The sequence below is a fragment of the Cygnus olor genome, chromosome 4 (genome assembly GCF_009769625.2).
Source record: "Cygnus olor isolate bCygOlo1 chromosome 4, bCygOlo1.pri.v2, whole genome shotgun sequence".
In the NCBI taxonomy this organism is placed as follows: Eukaryota; Metazoa; Chordata; class Aves; order Anseriformes; family Anatidae; genus Cygnus; species Cygnus olor.
Window position 1 is genome coordinate 18,428,836 of NC_049172.1, and position 19,453 is coordinate 18,448,288.

The 19,453-nt window shown below is 35.0% G+C and overlaps 1 protein-coding gene across 22 annotated transcripts in view; it reads left to right on the top strand.

Moving 5' to 3' along the window:
- PCM1 (pericentriolar material 1) overlaps positions 1–14,894 on the top strand; it is a 42,282-nt gene extending 27,388 nt beyond the window's left edge. For 11 of the 22 annotated variants that reach the window (XM_040555259.1, XM_040555261.1, XM_040555273.1 and 8 more), the window contains 15 exons: positions 750–806; positions 1,963–2,135; positions 2,220–2,348; positions 2,958–3,078; positions 3,402–3,539; positions 3,786–3,919; positions 5,258–5,392; positions 5,764–5,961; positions 9,423–9,561; positions 10,342–10,490; positions 11,448–11,523; positions 12,502–12,755; positions 12,964–13,056; positions 13,173–13,296; positions 14,516–14,894. In XM_040555259.1, coding sequence (XP_040411193.1) covers positions 750–806; positions 1,963–2,135; positions 2,220–2,348; positions 2,958–3,078; positions 3,402–3,539; positions 3,786–3,919; positions 5,258–5,392; positions 5,764–5,961; positions 9,423–9,561; positions 10,342–10,490; positions 11,448–11,523; positions 12,502–12,755; positions 12,964–13,056; positions 13,173–13,296; positions 14,516–14,541 — 1,946 coding nt within the window. In that variant the 3' untranslated portion in view covers positions 14,542–14,894. Of the gene's footprint in view, positions 1–749; positions 807–1,962; positions 2,136–2,219; positions 2,349–2,957; positions 3,079–3,401; positions 3,540–3,785; positions 3,920–5,257; positions 5,393–5,763; positions 5,962–7,640; positions 7,702–9,422; positions 9,562–10,341; positions 10,491–11,447; positions 11,524–12,501; positions 12,756–12,963; positions 13,057–13,172; positions 13,297–14,515 lie in introns of those variants that run through there. The other 11 variants (XM_040555270.1, XM_040555269.1, XM_040555275.1 and 8 more) reach the window with 4 other exon arrangements.
- Positions 14,895–19,453: the final 4,559 nt, after the last annotated feature.

Sequence of the window (19,453 nt, forward strand, 5' to 3'; positions counted from 1 at the left end):
TTATGGTCATGTAAACTTTGTGTAAAGGGTCTCCTTAGTTGCTAGTGTATTATTTAAAAGTATTATGACAAGACAATAATATACTTTAGCGTGTGGATTTTGCTTTTTAATTTCTAAAGATTCTGTAAACAAAAGCATTTAACAGATGGGTATTGACTACTGTTGGGTGTTCTCTGTAGATTAGGTACTTGATTACAGCTTGTTTCTAATTTATTTTAATGTAAAACAAAAACCTAGTCAACCAAAAACATCACTAATTTCCTGGTATTTCTATGGAAAGTGATAATTGCACAACAGATGCAACTTTGTTTAGCATTTTAATTACATCCTGTACTGCATGCATGTTTTCTTTCATGCTCTATCAAATATCATTCAAATTAAATCTTATAACATCGCATAATCCCTTACATTTTTGCCATCTGCACTGCTTTTCTTGTGTCTATATCATAAAAATATTCTCTTTTGTGTCTTTTTAGGTTCTGCCAATACCTTGTTTTGTTTGAAAGATGCAGATACTTTAGTCATTGTAGCACGATGTGCAGCTTTGTCAATGTAGCTGTGTCCACACTGAGAGCTGTTTATTAGTGTGTATATATAATAAACTCTTACCAGTTAAGTTTTCACAATAAGCAGCTTTGACGTGATTTGGATGACTAAGCAGTTTTCCTCCTGCTGTTTTGTATAGACCCTGTCTTTATTTCTGGTGCGCATTTTTGTGTTTATCACTGTCTATCCCCACTTTCCTACAGCACATGCTAGGAGAATTCTGCAGCAGTCTAACAGAAATGCATGCATTGAAGTGCCAGGTAATGCATTCACTGCTTAGCTTCAACAATGTCCTCTTACTTTTTTTTCCTCCTCTTAGCTTTGATCCTACAGCTCAGACTGTTTAGCAGATGTTCAAAACTAGGTGTGTTGCAGCACCTTCTTTATAAACGAGGCAAGAGAACTTGGAGTTTGCATGATATGTAACAACATGCACTACTTTAAATTGTGGTTGTGGATAATGTTGATCATGTTCTTGGTCAGTCATAATTATGAGTGGAAAATATGCAGGTAGACTCTACAACAAAAACTAGTTTCAGTGGGCATTTTTGGTATATGTAAAAGCTGCTATTATATTTTAGTTATGATGAAAGGAAGCAATTTCTGAAGGTTTATTGCAGGTTGAAAAAGCTTGCCTCTATGCTTAAAAATTCTGGTAAACTATTTGCAGTAACAATAGCTGTATAACTGATAACTTCATTAACTTGAATACTAACAAATATGCATCTGTTAAACTCAGCTGAGTTTTTTCAAAATACTTTTTTTTCCCATTCAACACTTGTCCAAATGTGTGTGTAATAATTTAGAAGTTGCAATATAAGGATAATCCCTTTAATTTTCAAAGGGTTAGGAGTCCTACTAGGAATCACATTGTCTTCTTGTGTATATGTAATTGGGCTTAAGGGTAGGAGGTTTTATGTAAGCCTCGGTAATGTATGGGAATGTAGGATTTATGCTTGTGTGGGGAGGGGTGGCTGAATTCAGTCTAGAGTTTCCTTCAGGTTCTTGATTATTTCTTGCAAAAATGGGGAATATTTATATATGCCTGGGACTTTCGGTTGTCTTGTTTTGTATGTGTTAAAAGTTGATTTTCAGTGTTGAATACCTGTTCTGAAAGCAACGTTGTGTTGTGTGTAATATTGTGTTTAATAAGGAATTCTTTCTAAAAATATTCGATAGTAAGGACAAAACCTGATCCATGTGAATGTTTTATATTTCGTACCTAAAGGATCGAGTAAATAATTATTTCAGCATGTTCAAATCTTTGTTGCCTTCAGGAGATGAATAAGCTTTAAGAAAGCAGTTATATAGTGGAATCTACAGTGATTGAGGTCTAACTTGCTTATGTAACAAGCAGTTTTCTTTCAATTGGATGCATGTCAAGTACTTAGTGAGTTGTTTTTTTTTCTCCTACAGAAACTGGTAGTGATCTTTCTATGTTTGAAGCTTTGCGGGACACAATTTATTCTGAAGTCGCAACTCTTATTTCTCAAAATGAGTCTCGTCCCCACTTTCTAATTGAACTTTTCCATGAGCTACAACTGTTAAACACAGATTACCTAAGGCAAAGAGCTCTATACGCTTTACAGGTATGCACAAAATTTTGGATCTTATGTATGAATTGAACAAATCTAAATACTTTTTTTATACAGTATAGAGTTATCTTTTTCCAGGATATAGTGACCAGACATTTATCTGAGAACAATGAGAAAGACAAATGTACAAAATCGCTGAATTCTGCAACATGGATAGCATCTAACTCTGAACTCACTCCCAGTGAAAGCCTTGCTTCTACAGATGATGTAAGTTTTAACTTCAAGTTTGGAAGCTAGTTTACTGTCAGCTTTTCCTGTATTTTCAATTTACATGCATATTGGGTACTGAAATAATCACAGTAGTGGCTGAATTTGTCAAAAATTAATAAACATTCTAAAATTCTGAATGAAGGTATGCAAGAGAAGCTTCATGCAGAAGTGATTAAACATGGAAGGATTCTTTACACTGGAAGTTAGTGATACGATAGGGAGGAAAGAACATAAAGGGGATATGAAGGGAATAAATGTGATACTGATGCTCAAAAATAGATAATACCCACCCTCCTGTGAATAAGGTCAGGTGAGTACTGATCACAAGGTTCTCAAGCAATTTTTGGATTTTTGTATTTAAGAAACTACTGATGCCTCTGCTTAGCTTCTTATGTGTTTATAGTTAACTATTTGGAGAAGAAGAAAAAATGCTAGAATTACCTGACTGGGGCAAAAATCTTGCTTTCAGGATATAAACCAGTTACGCAACCTGGTGACAATCCTTAATACCACAGCATGTGGCTGAAAATATTTGCTCACTCCTTCTCACGTCTGTGCGAGTATGGTGCAGTTCTGCTCTGTATTCAGCTGATCGATGTTTTTTAGGAAACTTTTGACAAGAACTTCCCTACAGAAGCATGCCAAGACTGTGAACCAAATGATGCAGACAATGGGAGTACTATGTCTACATCTTCTCATTTTGAACCCTTTGCCACTGATGACTTGGGTAAGAATGATGTGATTTACAACATCGCAAATATTATTCCTTCATGTGCTCTCCAAAAATGCGTGCAATCGTGCACTCTTATGTAGTGCACTTCTTTTTGATATAGTGTGTAACTACATGTTTTTTATTACAAAACTTTGAGCAATTAGCCACTTCTGAAACACTTTGAGTTGATCAAAGTGTATGTAAAAAAAAAACATTATAACAACTGCAATTATGTGTAAACTTTAAAACCTATGGCTTTGAACTAATTTATATCTGTTTACTTGTCTATCCATTGAAAACTTTATTTAGATTAAAAGGTGTTTTTATTCTAAATATAGGCAACACAGTGATTCACTTAGATCAAGCTTTGGCTAGGATGAGGGAATATGAGCGTATGAAAATTGAAGCTGAAAGTACCCTTGACTCTGAGGGCTGCTCTAGTAATTTTCAGGGTGCTACTGCTGCTAAATTAGAAGGTATGCACATATGTACATATTTTGCTTAGTTTTAGAAAATAATTATTCTAAATATCAAGAATAATTTAATTGGCTGACTTGCTTTCCTCTTCGTTTATATTGAAAACTTAGCAAAGCTTCATAGAATCTTAATGTACTTAAGCAAATTCTTGATTTACTTTAAAAGAAGAAAATGTATATCTTTGAAAATGATATTTCTCAAATAGTAATATTGAATGACTTAGACGTGCACTCTATTTTAACAAGGTCCAAGCACCAGTGAGTGTCTTTCTGCACCGCAGTCAAGTGAAGCTTCTGCTGTGCCATGTCCTCGCATAGATACTCAGCAGCTTGACCGGCAGATTAAAGCCATTATGAAAGAGGTCATTCCTTTTCTGAAGGTAAGAATTCTTTTCAGAAACATCTGAAGAATTAGGAGAATAAGATGACAAGCTCTACACTTGCATAGAAGAATATTGTTTATATTGAATTAATAGAAAAAGTGATAGCCTTTCTGTGTTTAAGATAATAAAAGTAGATTTCAAATGTAATACTTTTTTTACCATTCTAAAGCAAACTACTTTGCTTGCACTTTGTTGAACATGTGTGAATGTGTTTCAGTACTTGAAGAGTAGATCCAAAATAATGGATTTAGTTTGTAACGAGTTTGTAAATAACTTTAAGTTGTTATTAAGATATGTTTACCATCAGATATCTTTCAAATTTCCACTTTATTTAAAATGGGTAACTCACATCTTAGCAACAGCTGACAATATGTACTAAGTTGCAGATATTGCTGAGAATGAAGTAAGGATTAAATGCTCCGCTGAAAGATTCTGTGGAGCTTTTAATGGGAAAAAGAAACGGTAAAGTTTCTAGATTGCATAAGGTTGGTGGACTTTGGTTTCAAGAACAGGGATTTCTTTGTTTGGAGCTGACTCAGTCATATAGAAATGTTTGGAAATGTATTTCTGAAGTATTTGCTCAGAAAAACTGAAAATTCTAACCAAACTGCTACATACGATGTAACTTGAGATATTTTTTGAAAAATAGCTGTTGTTGATTAACATTAATTCTTCATGCTTACAACTATCTTTAAAGTTCTTGAGAACTTGTGAACTTCTATCTATACAGAAGAGAAATGTAATTCTTTAAAGAAGGAAAAATAATTACAGTTCATTCTTTGCAAGGTTAAGGAGCAGAGAATGTTACGTTGTAAGATGCATAAGTCATCTCCGTTGAGTTCAACTTCCCTTTTATAATATGTCTGGTATGTAAGCTTAGGTTTGTGTAATAAGGTGCTTAGTTGATATTAGTTGCAATTTTAAAAACTCTGTATGATTGACATGCCACCACCTCAGTGCATGAGGGCTTCTGTTTTGTTTGCAATTTTAAAGAAGCTTACAGCAGTAGGTATCTTAGCGTACACTTTCATACACATGTAACACAGTAACTAATACAATTGTACAAATGTTAAAAGATGACACATACATCCAGTACATTAGTATGTATTGGACGTATAAGTGAGATAGTTTGTGTGTCATGGTGGATCAGTCATTAATGAAGTATGGTAGCTGCTATAATTGTGTTCGTTTGGTTTGTGAGGGGAGCTAGAACCTAAGCAATCTATTCCTGCAGTACGATTCCTCGAGTGCATTTTTTTTAATAAATTAATTTCAATATTTGAGGTGAGGGCTGACTTTTTTTAGTGGTAACTAAGCTTATCCTGTCATATTTAGGAACACATGGATGAAGTATGCTCTTCTCAATTGCTGACATCAGTAAGACGTATGGTCTTGACTCTTACACAACAGAATGATGAAAGTAAAGAATTCGTGAAGTTCTTTCATAAGCAACTTGGTAGTATACTTCAGGTTAGTAGCTTTTCAATATTGTTTTGCAATACTATATTGCAATTTGGATAATCAGCAACAGTTAAAACCAGATTCCCTAAAGCAGTATTTTACAACTCTGGTGATAGCCCTTGTGATTTTCTGAAAATCAGTAATTACTGTTTGTTTTTTTTTTCTACAAGCATGAAGATTGAATCAGTAATTTGATAAGTTCTGTTTTATGGTACTAGAGATTCTACATAAAAGTGTTTAAAACACTAAACCTGTTTATAAGAGTTTGTAATTTTATTTTTAATACTTAACTAATTTTTAGAGTTAAGAATATGGCAGGTACTTAGTCTTTGAAGTTTGAAAGTTTGTTTCAAAAACTTAAGTATTATTTCTCTTCGTAGGATTCACTGGCAAAATTTGCTGGTAGAAAACTAAAAGATTGTGGGGAAGATCTTCTCGTGGAGATTTCTGAGGTGTTATTTAATGAATTAGCCTTCTTTAAACTCATGCAAGACTTGGACAGCAACAGTATTTCTGTAAAGCAGAGGTGTAAAAGAAAAATAGAAACAACTGAAGAGATACAGTCTTATGCTAAAGAGGTTAGTTTTATTTATTTTTTTTAATTTAGCTTTTCTAAGTTTCATAGATGTCTGTATTTCCTAAACTTGTTAGATTAACTGAGTTTCATATGTTGTATATATGGGTGGTGGTTGTGGTGTGGTTTTTCTGTGTGGTCATAATTTATTGATTCTCTGCTACAGATGTCTAGTTGTGTAGACTTTATAAATGGGAAATGTATTTTAATGGCTATATGAGTACGTCAGGCAGAATAGTTGAGTGATGAAATAGTATTTATATCTGGAGCCATCAAGTAGTCAAATTAAGTATTTTGACATACAGGTGTCCTGGTTCATCATGTCTTCAGCTATTCCTACAGCTTTCCTTGCAGTAGCTTAGTCAGGCACCATCTTTTTATAACACTATTAGAGCTAGGTATTCATCAAACAGTTGGCTAGTTGGCATATGTACCATGTATGGCTTCCTGGAATTAGGGTAAAAAAAAAAAAATATATATATATATATATGTATATATATCTTTGGAAATATGTGAGAATGTACTACATATTCTGCTCTAACAACGCAGTTTTTAGTTGCTTTTGTCACCCTTTACAGTATTAAAGATGTCTTGTGACTTTTTCCTATTGCAGTCCTGCAGTTTTTACAAACATAACTTTTTTAGTTATGCAAGCTGGTTACAAAAGAAACGCTAAAACAGGTCTTGTTCATATAACTCTTAACTTAATTGTGTATCTACCTCAGTGTTTCTTCTTGTGTAGTCCTTTCAGCTTTCTTTTAGAAATAAACACCAAAAAAAAAAAATAATCCATGAGGTCATTCATACTTTAAAATGACAACAGAAGATACTGTGAATCTGTCCTCAACTATGAACTCCTGGTTTTAGCCATAGCATCAACTTAATTTCAGTAAAGCTCAACTTAGATGTGTCAGTACGATAGCTAGTGTGAAATTGGCTTCTTTATAAGCGGCTCCACAGTTTAAGAGATGATCTGAATTGAGAGAGATTTCCTGTGTTATCTGAAGTGGGTCCTTGGATCCTCTTACGTAAAGGATTGGTTTATACCATGCCATAAGAATGCATGGAGCCAACTTAGATCTGTCATTTCTTCTCATCTCCTGGAAGTCAGTGAATTTGGGTTAAAGTCAGTGTCTGCATTGTTGCTGAGACATAAGTTCAGATTCAGTGGGGCCTGAGGTGAGCCAGAACTGGTAGGTCCTGGATATTTTGTACAGATCACACAAATATCTCTATATAGTCTTCTCACAGCTTTCAGATCCAGGATCCTGATACAGGCACAACTGATTTTACTCTATTTTGTGACTGTCTTGAGTCAAGTAAACTAACCGGTTTTAGATTCCGTGCTGAAAAACACAGCTCTTTTTCTTGATTAGAGGTGGCATACCTAATTCTATAGGTTAAGTAAGATTCAACAACAGTCTAGAGAAATAGCTTGTGTACACATGCTTTTTAAAAGAAAAAGGTCTAGCATACTTCTCGCAATATTTTGCAACTCTAAAATTGTGAAGACATCTGTGCAAGCATCTCAAAGTATAGAATTCCCCATGGCTTACCCCAGTTAGCCAGATAGCAGTTCTTGGGAAGACTGCATTTCAGGCAGCCTTCCCTGAAGCCTTAGATTGGTTCAGTATTTCAAAGTTATTTCAGTGTAGAATTGAAGACAGTTTGTGTTTCTTCTAGGCAAAAAAAAGGTCTCCAGGTGGATGTTTGTTCATCTGCTGAAGATATCGATGAGGACAAAGTATGTTTATGCTTCTGAACTGTCTTTATTCATCAGATAATTTCACAGATGACTTAGGCTTACTGTTTGCTATCATATAAATCCAGTAGCTGTAAGCTGCCCATTTCTTAGTGTTTATAAATTTATTAAACATCTTGCTTTTTTTTTCCTATGTTATTTCCAGTGATTTACTTTATCAAAGTAAATTATAACTTCCCTTTTATAATTTGAGTTGCCAGTCTGGAAAATAAGTACAAAAAAAATGTCTTCATCAGTAAGTCTCTGTTATCATATGCCTTCGGTAACATAACTTGGATATTGGTTCCTTAGTCGTTCTAGTTTTTATTCCATTTACTACTGCAAAGCCATTGTCAGTGTAAACACTGCATTTCTTACAAAACAGTATCTTGTTATCTTTCAACAAGTGCGGTCAGATCAACAAAGACAGCATTAAAGATACTATTTTTATTTACTGGTGAACTTTTATGTAGAGTCTAAAAAGAACCAAGTTCATGTTTACTGTTACATGACTGAAATGGAGTAGTTTGTGGTGCTTTATTTGCTTTAGGGTAGGAACTTTCTTTTCATTTTAATATTCGTTTTCTATGTTTGAGGAAAAAAAAAAAAATCCAAAGTTATCTTATTACCAGATTTGATCTGGGGCTCAAAGCACTGAGAATGCAGTCATTCCTTGAAAAATGAAGTAACGAGGGCAGTAAATAGAGATGGTGCTCAGCTATTTTTAGTAATGGGCATTTTCTTTTTTGTTATTCAATTAATTATTTTTCATCCTAAAGAGAAGACAGATGTTCTGCATTGGGGCACATAGTTCAGATCTTTGGAGTTGCTTTGTGTGCTCTCTGAGTTACTAAACGTTAGGAGCTAAATCATCTTCCTTTTTTTTTCCTTTAAGTTTGTTTGGAAAACCACTAAAAATCATTGTGCTAGGGTAGAGGAGGAGTTTTTAAAATTTTGGGTTTTTGTTGGAATGTTTGGGTTTTTCCAACCAAGAATAAGATATATGTGACGCACTAAAATAGTGTTGAATGCTTTCCTAGATGTCATATGCATATGTATAGGCCTAGAGTCAGTGCTTTCTTATAGGGTTTAGAGCTTCTGTCATACTGCTTAGGAAGTAAAAGTGGGAATCTATATATTGCTTGTTTCGATTGCTTTCATGTAGGAGAGTCCTGCAAGATTAGATTTGGAGTCAAACTCAGGGCTTTATCTTGAGTTCATATAGACTGAGCAGAAACTTCTCACTGAAGGTATTTAGCAAATCATTTAGCAGAGGAACTGTTGAGTAGCTCTTGTCAAAGAAATTAAAAGAAGCATTAGGGAATATTCCTAATATCTACTAGAAGTCATTTAGGAGTGAAAAGAAACCACTAGACAGTAACAATGCAAGTGTTTCTCACCTCCTCATGTTAACGAAGTACCTGACTGAAGGAAAAATGCTTAAAGCTAGAAAGTCACCTTTTCAGATAATGAAATAATCAGTTATGGTGTCCTTTATGGCTATGTCTGAATGGTGTATGACCTATCTTAGTAGGTTCTGATGCTCTGTTTCTGAAATACCTTTGCAGAATTCATTTCAAACCTTATGTCCTACTTAAAAATTAGCTTTTAGCCTGCAGGTGTTTGATTTTGAGGTGGGGGGAAAAGGTGATTCTTTGCAGGAACCAGAACTTAATCTGTAGATAAACAAACATGAAATCACACAATATTCTTTGTTTTCCTAGGACAAGGATGAGACTGAAACAGTGAAACAAGCACAGGGCTCAGAAATGTATGATGGTAATGAAGTTCCTGAAAGCATGAAGTCTGATGCTTCTGACCAAGAGGAAGATGAAGAAAGTGAAAGTGCCCCAGTGGCTATAAGTAAGTGCTTTTTATAGCTCGTTAGTCAGTGCTTTCACCGTGGTCTTGACTAGCTAATTTTACAACAGAAATTTCATGAAGTGCTGCTTTGTAACACCTTCCTTCAAAGGTTTTCTAGTCAGGTCTTTCCCAGTGAAAGTTTTCCAGTACGGTATTTACTAATACCTTGTCAAGGGTTAAACAATCCAATAAGAGGAGCTTTTGCTTTTTGTAATTACTGCATCTTGTAGAAGCACATGTTGGAATCATATTCATAGCTTGCTAAGTTGCCTATCCTGCTTCAAACTTGAAGTTTCTCAAGCTTTGAGCTGAATAATGTGAAAGCTGCTAAAATTCTATGCAACTTTTCAGTTAAATGATGATTTTTGAATATGCTTATTTTTCATATTTTTAATAATCTTGCATATTTTTTAATCATTTCTGTCCTGTTCGTCAAACACCAACAACTCATGTCTTGGTTTCCCCTACTTACATTCTGAACACCAATTTGTTTAATAAGTGAAATATTTCACACTAACACAGTAGTATTTTTTGATAATATGGCTCATGTGGAGCATACGAATATTGGAAAGTATGTCATCACTGGATTGTAATTTAAAGGAATGTTTTGACCTTAGAGTTGTAAGTGATGACTGCGGTAAATCCCCTCAAGGGATTTGGATTTTGCAGCCATCTTACTCTTTCAGATGCATCAGTAAGAGTTCTTACTGAGAAAATACAGCAAGCTATATTAATATGTAAATCCAATATGAAGGCGGTTTTATGTTGATTTACGTTTAGGCTTATCAAAAGCAGAAACCCAAGCTCTGACTAATTATGGCAGTGGAGAAGATGAGAATGAAGATGAAGAAATAGAATTTGAGGAAGGACCTGTTGATGTGCAGACATCACTACAAGCGAGCAGTGAAACAGCAACTGAAAATGAACAGGTATCACCTAAGCTGTAAACACAACACAAGAAAGCTAAGTCAGTGCGTAACTTTTCAGAAAAATATATTGTAGCACACTTCATACTGACAAAGGTAGAGAAACAATGCAAGAGATGAAATGAAACCAATGAAACCTACATAAAAAAAAAAAAAGCTTACTACTCATTGTCTGCCTAAATTTATTACTGGAATAGTTGATCCCAGAATGGATGGACACACACACACACGTGTTTAAGTCTGCTGTTGGAGAGAGAAAATGTAAGCAATAGGAAAGGTAAACTATCAAAAAAAAAAGTTTTACATTGTTAACTTCTTCTTCTGTGCTTGCTGACATCAAGATAATTATTGGGCATTCATTTGCAGAAGACATTGACATTTGTATTTTAACATGTCTTTGATTTGTCTTTCCTTTTTACAAGGTATGTAGTATTTTTTCCAGAACAATGGTGAAATGTTATTGGCTGTTATTGCCATTTCATTGTTAGCTTCCTTAAAAACACCTGGTTGTGTGTGACCTGGTTCTGGAGACTTATTTACTGACATGCAAAGAATTAACAAAATGGAGTTTTGAGTCTCTTGAAACTCTGGTTTACTCAAAGCTATTAACATTTAGGCAATTTATAGAGCATTTTGTGCCTTAAAAGCTAAAACAGTAGGTCTTTCCAGTGGAATCAGAAGGTTTATTCGGGAACTACTATAGCAAAAGAATAATAAAAAAAAAAAGTTCAGATAAAACACATGTATCAGTATTAATAGTTTCTTAAAGTGTGGTTGACCAACTGATTGAATTCTATTTCCAAGAGTAGAACTTAATATTTTTATTTCATGCTAGGTAAGACAAAAACACTGAACAAGTGTACAATGTGTTTTTGATTACCAAGGAAGAGTGAATTATGCAATAAGCTACAAAACTGGTTGGTAGAACTTGTTCTAATTCATTTTTACCTTCTCCAATAGACTCCAAACCAAGAACTGAATAAAACAAAAGGCAGCGATACCATGTCATCCAAACAAGAATCTGCTAATGTGAAAGGTAAGACCAGTATGAATTGAGAGATTAACAATTCTATATGAATTGCATACTGTGAGAATTATCTGGGGCAGTGTCTGTGATATATGTAATTAAGAGGAAGATGATCAAACTTGCAAGAGTTTATTGGGCTGTTTTTTCTCATGATACCATGTCATTTGACTTAATACATCTGTGTTGATATAAATGCAGCAAATCTTTTAAAGAGGAAGCTTGAAATAATCTTACACAGGTGGGTGCGTTACAGTTTTTCATGTTTAACATTTAAATGAATTTCAAGTAATTGCTGCAGCCACTGACAATTGTAGCTGTATAGTGTGTCTATTACATGATTCTGACGTTTGGATTTGTCTAGTATGTGTTTTTTTCCTGCTACTGTCATTTACTAGCAATCGAAATAATTTTATATTTTAAAGATTTATGCTGGGTTGTAACTGATTAAGAACTGAGTAATTGTTTTCTGTGTCAAAACACAGCCAACTGGTATGGATGTTATTTCTAGCTGTGATCTCCTGCTTTTCCTGTGTTCTTTTGTTGCAAATACTGGTTTTGGGTTTTGTCTTTTTTCTTAGACTAAAAGCAGAATTTGAATAGATTCAGCATCAACACAAGAATGTGTCAAAATGTTAGGGGATTTATTGTTCTGAATCTCCTTATACCTAGATTGTGTATTTAACAGTAGGCCTTACAGTTCTGGAGTTGGTTTTAAAAAATAAAAAATGCTTTATCAAGTCAGAAGTTTTTAAATCAGATACTGTCCTATGATTATTGCTGATACCGTAGTGTATGGCACTCTTTAAGAACAAATAACTCATGTTTTATTTCAGTAAGTTGTGTGGGTCTGAGGGACTAATTCACTTTCATTGCTTATTTGTAGCTTTGAATCTTAATTTGTTTAAGGAAAAAAAGATAATCTGTGTCTTTTATACACTCAATCTTTTACCATTTCTACCTAGTTAAAATGAAGTTTTATGGTTTTAGGTGAACAAGATGCAGCTACACTTTTGCCTCATTACCTCAATGTCATGGAGAACACACCACCTTCAACAGTCAACACCCCAGAATCATTTATAACAGCCAGTGTGAAAACAGAAGAAACAAGCTCATCGTTACCAGGAAATGAGACTCAAAAGCTAGATACAGCATGTGTAGTAAACAAGTCATCTGCTGGAAGTTCTGAAAGCTCCGTGGCTGGCAGTCCTGATACAGAGTCACCTGTATTAGTGAATGAATATGTACGTATAATTCAGTTGGGATACATCTAAGAAAAATTAGGTTTTTTTATTTATTTCAGTGTTATTTCTTGTTTCCAGTCTCGTTTAGTTGTCATCTGCAAATCTGATGTGGGCATTTCTTTTTGATGTACTGCTTAAAATGTTAAAAATTCTAGTTTTGGAGTGAAAATAAAACAGTGGCACTAAATGTCACTATTTTTATTAACAGGAAGCTGGTTCTGGAAATATAAGTCAAAAATCTGATGAGGATGACTTTGTGAAAGTTGAAGACTTGCCCCTTAAACTTGCAGTCTATTCAGAGGTACTTTGCTGGTTTTTGTTGTTATTTAGAAGTGCATGCTTTAAATGTCTTGATTATCATCAAGACAACAGTAAGAATTATCTAGAATTCTGAGTTTTGCTTTATCCGTTACAAAGGCAGATTTAATGAAGAAAATAGCATCAGAGGCCCAAACCAACAGTTTGTCTGACGAGTTACTGGATGGAGGTAGAGCCCAAGATGAAGAATTAGTAGGAGATGCTCAAACTTTGAAAGAACCAGGTAAGGATTATTTTCTAAATCATCTCCACATATTGGGAAAACATTCTGAAATGGCCTTAGAATTTACATATCTTGTTATCATTGGCTGAAGTAAGAAATCACAGTGGTGCAGAAAGCATATCCTTTTATATTATCATGCATTGGCAAATAATGCATTGATATGAAGGGTTTTGCCTTTCATGTCCCTTCTGTATATTTCCATTAGATTCTGTGCCTAAAACTCATAAAAATTAACATTTAAAATGCACAGTGTAACTTCATGTTTTTAAAACTTATTAAAAGCATTTTTATTTTTTGTTATATAAGCTTGAGTTTAATATATTAAATTTTAATTGCTATTATCTGATTTAATTGCTAGTATATGAATGCTTAATAAAATCTGCTGACAGATTGCTCAGTGTTTGTAATAGGGAAGCTCTAGAGACTTTTTGGGAAAGTAAAATATCTCTTAAGAGAAAAGAAAATGTTTTTGATATAAACCATGCCATGAGGTAGAAAAAGTTCTTTAGCGTGTGCGACAGTAATAAAGATTTCCATTGTTGCTTTCATGAAACTATTTCTGCAGCTCCAAAAACTTCATGGCAATATATGTCAAAATTGTTTTTCTTGTAACGTGATACGGATGCTGTGACAATTTATGGTATCAGTCTTCTGTTCCATTGTTGGGCTCATAGTTCTTTAACGGAAAGCGTGTGTAAATGCATGAACTGAGTATTCTTATGGTAGGAGGTTTCTGCTAGTGTAGCTAGTCCCAGTTCTTCAAACACTCTAAGCTGACAAAAACATTTTTTTTTTTTACTGCATTTGTAATGGCAGCATAAGATTTTCCAGATTAGTGTGGTGGAAAAAACATCTTCCCTTCCATTTCATGCAGTGCCCATCATCACTCTTGTTTGTCATAGCTAAGGTAACAGAAGTCTGTCATGTCAGCCTGGTGAATACAGGTGCATGGTGCAGAAATGGTCTGGATAAGAATGCCTCGTCACAGAAAATCGGTAGCTAGCAACTAAGACATTCTTCGTCTGTGTATGTGGGATATCTGTAGCTGTTTAAGTAGGCTGTGTCTCAAAGTACTTGTGAAGGAGAAGTGAGGATCAAATATTTCATCAAGGGTATAATAATAAATAATGGATACTTAGATGGAGATGAAGTGTGGTCAAGAGCTGTGTTCAATGCCTAGTAGTTGCTAGGCAGTAATGAGTATGCTTTTATTTTACAGAAACTTTTGGAGCTCAAAGTGTGTGAAAATGATCCGAAGATACCTGCATATGTAAACTCCATGTATACAAATGCATATGGAAGATCACTACTTTAACAAATTCTGAAAGTGTATAAAAATGTAAAATAGTTTTTGACACTCTGCCTTTTAGGGATAGGTATGCTAACTTCTGCCTGTGGCAGTTTGAACAGCTGGAACTGAATCCTCTTTTATTCAGTTTTGCTGCACTGTTCTTTTTCTGTCTTAATCTTTTTTATTTTTTATTGTGACTTGTTTAGTAATTTTAAAATTGTTCAAAATTGTAGTTTTAAATAAAGTTTGGACTTGTCTGTAAATTTGTCTTTTGAAAAATTTTCCTCTGACTTATAAAAGGATATGCAGAGTTTGTTGTTGGAAGATAACTGACTTAAGTGTAGGCCTGCTTGTAGCACTTTGCTACTCCTGTTCAGAGAAATACTGCTAATGTTCCTGGGACTAGAAATCCTCATCCCACAAAGTTTCTCCATCTACAAATAAGATTTGTAGATACAGTATGTATCTCTACATCGCCTTAAAGCCTAAGTATAGCTGGCCTGTTAAATATTTATGTTTAATGTATGCATTTTATATATATATATATATATACACACACATATATAACATATATATTATAATATACATATAATATATACAAATTATTGTTATATATTATATTATATATAAATTATTATTTTATATATTATATTATATATTATATTATATTATATATATTATTGTATATATATATATATATATATATATATATATATATATATATATATATTCCTGTTCATGTCCTTTGGAATTAATCTTCTTCAGCACAGTGCTCTGAGGTGAAGTAGATACCCTGTTTTTGTACTTAACTGTAGAAACCATCTGTTTTTCTACATTTCCACTTCCGCACTTTTCAACATGAAGGAGGATAAACTTGGCTGAAAATTTTTGTATCCTTTTGCATGTAATGCTGCAGCTGAATATCTCTAGAATTTGTTCCCAAAGTATTTGACCTTGTGAAAGCTTTTCATGTAGAAAGGAAGAAATTTAGGAAATTACAATTGAAGTTACTGTTAAAAGCACAGGTAAAGTCAGCAACTAATGAAGTCTTGTAGCAGAAGCAGAATTAAGATTGTAGAAAAGTAGATTAGAAAACTAAACCAGAAGAAAAACTTTATTCTTTAATATTCCTGCTTGCATCAGAGTTTCTAACATTATTTCTAGCTTAGTTTTATGATATAGCTTATTCAGTGTGTCTGTTCCAATGTAGAGGTCTTGTTTACCTTAAATTAGGGCAAAGCTTTTCTCAAAATAGTTAAAAAAAAAAAAAAAAAAATCATAAATTCAGTTTCGGTTAGTTCTATAATACGGCTATATGCTAAAGGAGACATTTTAGTGATAATCCTAAATACGCCTGAAATAGCCTGAAGTTTGAATAGAATAGTTTAAATGTTATTTTTTGTTTTGAGTCTCCCCAGGTTTTGAGAGTGGATTTTGAAATGGCAGGTTGGAGAAGAGAGGTATGATTGTAACAGCAACATCTACTTACTGTGCAGGCTTCAAACTCATGGTGATACTGTATGCAGAGGACAAGGGAAATACAGGTTTGTGTTGTCACAATATGAAAATGAAGCAAAAATGAAAGCTTTTAATCACTAACTTAACACAGGAATCAGTAGACTTGAAAGAGGACATAGATAGAACAAGAAGATTTGTGCCCTATTTAAGACGAAAGTTTGGTTAATGTGTTAGACGAACTTTAAACTCAAGAAACAGAATGAGCCCAAATCATTCCAGGGCAAGAATTCAAGAATGCTGTGTATGAATAATACCTTTTAATGGATTTGGCCTACCTCTGGTGATGAAATTTTCACCAAAATGTGTCATCCAGTAGTATTTGCTTGGATTCTGTAAAAATAAATAAATAAATAAATAAATAAAATAAAATAAAAAATTATGAACTCTTACTGAGACCGAGGGATAGTGCAGGTGTGCAACTGGGTTTGCTTGGACAAGGAGTCAAATTACAGTTGAAGAAATATGCTTAAACTCCATTGTAACTTTGGAAATGAGACAGTGGTTGGCAGTGTTAGATTAAAATTGCTACGGTAGTTAATGTTGAAGCATAAAATTATGCTTAAGGAACAGCTGTCTACTATAATGTGTGTCAAAATTAAGGAAGGAAGTCTAGACTTACTGAAGTATTGATTAAATATAATTCTGAATGAGACAAGGTAGAAAAAGGAGTGCTTATTCTAGATATATTCAACACCAGCACTGTACCTCACAATACTCTTAGAGAACTGAATACTGAGCTGTGGTCATGCCAGTAGAAATGATGTCACTGCAGGTGGTGGGTGTAGCAGGGAACAACTCTTTTAAAGAGAAGTCTTTGTACTCAGGACAGCTCTTTGCAGGGGATCTTGCTCTAGCACCTTCAGGGACAATAAAGAAGCTTGGTATAACACAGAAGTGAAGTCTTCAGTTGCAATTTCTGGATTAAATGCTCTGTTTTCAAATTTCATGGATGGAACTGAGGAATGCTCCTTGTGGTTGAAGAAGCTGAAAATAGTAAAGACCCTAAAAATCATAGAAGGGCTTGGGTTGGAAGGGACCTTAAAGACCATCTAGTTCCAACCCCCTGCCATGTGCAGGGACACCTCCCACCAGATCAGGTTGCCCAAAGCCCCATCCATGGTGGCCTTGAGCACCTCCAGGGATGGGACATCCACACCTTCTCTGGGCAACCTGTGCCAGTGCCTCACCACCCTCACAGTGATGAATTTCTTCCTTACATCTAATCTAAATCTACCCTCTTAGTCTAAAATCATTACTCCTTGTCCTGTCACTACATGCCCTGACAGAGTCCCTCCTAAGCTTTCCTGTAGGCCCTCTTAGGCAGTGGAAGGCCACTGTAAGGTCTCCCTGGAGCTTTCTCTTCTCCAGGTAGAACAACCTCAGCTCCCTCAGCCTGTCTTCACAGGAGAGGTGCTGCAGCCCCCTGATCATCATAACACAGTGACAACCATGGAAATCAGGAAGATGATGTGTTGAGGAAAGAAAGAGGTAATAGTAATCAAGCATAAGAAATAAGCCAACTTGTAACAAATTCTTTAAAAGTTCATATATTTATTGTATAATGATTACATATGTATGCGACTTGTGTATAACATTGCAGAGGGCTCTTGTATTATAGTGTCTGTTCTGTGAGCTGTAATTGATTAAGGAAATCTTAGTTACAAAATGTCCATCTAAAATACACTGTTTTACAACTCCAAAATAACATCAAATTTCTCTACAGAAACAGCATTTTTGTCTTAGATTTTGTTAGTAAGCTTGGGGGGGAGGGTGTAAAGTCTTCTGTCGTGGTGGAGTGTTGTTTTTTTTTTAAGCAGCCTAACAAAAATTGAAATAGCTCTTGCACTTGTTTCACTGCTCAAAGTGATGTGATGCTGGGCTGCATGTCAAGCTAGCCCCCATTTAGTGAGTCATGCCAGACAGGAGAAAGATAATCAACATCACCTAGTTTCAAATGAGATAAAGATACAAAGTTTTTAATAGAAAAAACTTCAATGGTGGTTGTATTTCTCTGTCATGAGAGTGACACATGAAGAGGGAAGCCTCTCACAATTCTCCTAGCCTCTGACACTGTGTAAGTCAATTCTCTCTATGCTAATCTATTTACTTTCAGCGTTTTTGTTCATATTTCTCTCCACCATTTCTTTACAGAATCCCGGAATGGCTGAGGTTAAGAAGTACTGCTGGAGACCAAATTGTCTGACCCCCTTGCTCAAGGAGGACCACCTCTAGCCAGTTGCTCAGAACCGCATCCAGACAGCTTTCAAGTATCTCCTATTTGGCAGACTCTACAACTTTTGGGCCACCTGTTCCAGTGCTCAGTCACCCTTATAGTAAAGAAGTATTTCCTGATGTTCAGACAGAACCTATTGTGCTTCAGTTTGTAGCCCTGTATTCTGTTTTCATTATTCCTTGCTAAACGAGTAGATTTACCGAAGGATTTAAGGTGCATCTTCTACTCCTATATAGTCCAGTTCATAGAATCATTAAGGCTGGAAAAGACCTCCAAGATCATCTGGTCCAACCACGCCCCTACCACCAATGTCACCCACTAAACCATGTCCCCAAGCACCACGTCCAACCTTTCCTTGAACACCCCCAGGGACGGTGACTCCACCACCTCCCTGGGCAACCCGTTCCAATGCCTGACTACTCCTTCTGAGAAGAAATGTCTCAATTTCCAACCTAAATCTCCCTGGTAGAACATGTTTTTTCAGTGTTCATAGAAAGGGTCTTGCTTAAAATAAGGGCAGAATATGAATGAGACATGGAAAGACTTCTAAGCATAGCTTTCTGGTTGATAAACTGCTTGCTTATCAAGCTGGACCAAAATTAATGATGTAGTACACCACTCAATATAGGCATGTTGAAAAAAATGGGGAAGGCAGCTGCTAGGGTGACTGACTAAATGGCTGTCTTGCAGGTCACACCTGCTCTACAGCCTTCAGTAAAGAAAAAGAGTCATCTGTGAAATGGGAACAGCCCTTTTCCTGAAACTATTCAAGATTCTGAATTCCATTGTACTCTTCATCACTTTGTACTTACTGCTTCACAGAACTGTTCCTAAAGTATTCAGATAATTAAGATGAGAGTTAATATACCAGAGCTGGTTCTCTTGTATAGCCAACAAAATTTAGTAGCAACTCTTTGCTTAGAGGAAAGTTGCTGTGTAACGTTTGTTACAACAGTATATCTGTATGGTGAATGACCCAACAAAACAATAGGATGCACTGGTACAGAACGAAACCAAATCACGGTGGAATTTGTTTCATATTTGCTACAGAACTATCTGCTACTTTTAGGAGAAAGGTGCAATAATTGATTTCTTAAGAGATTGTGACATTGCTT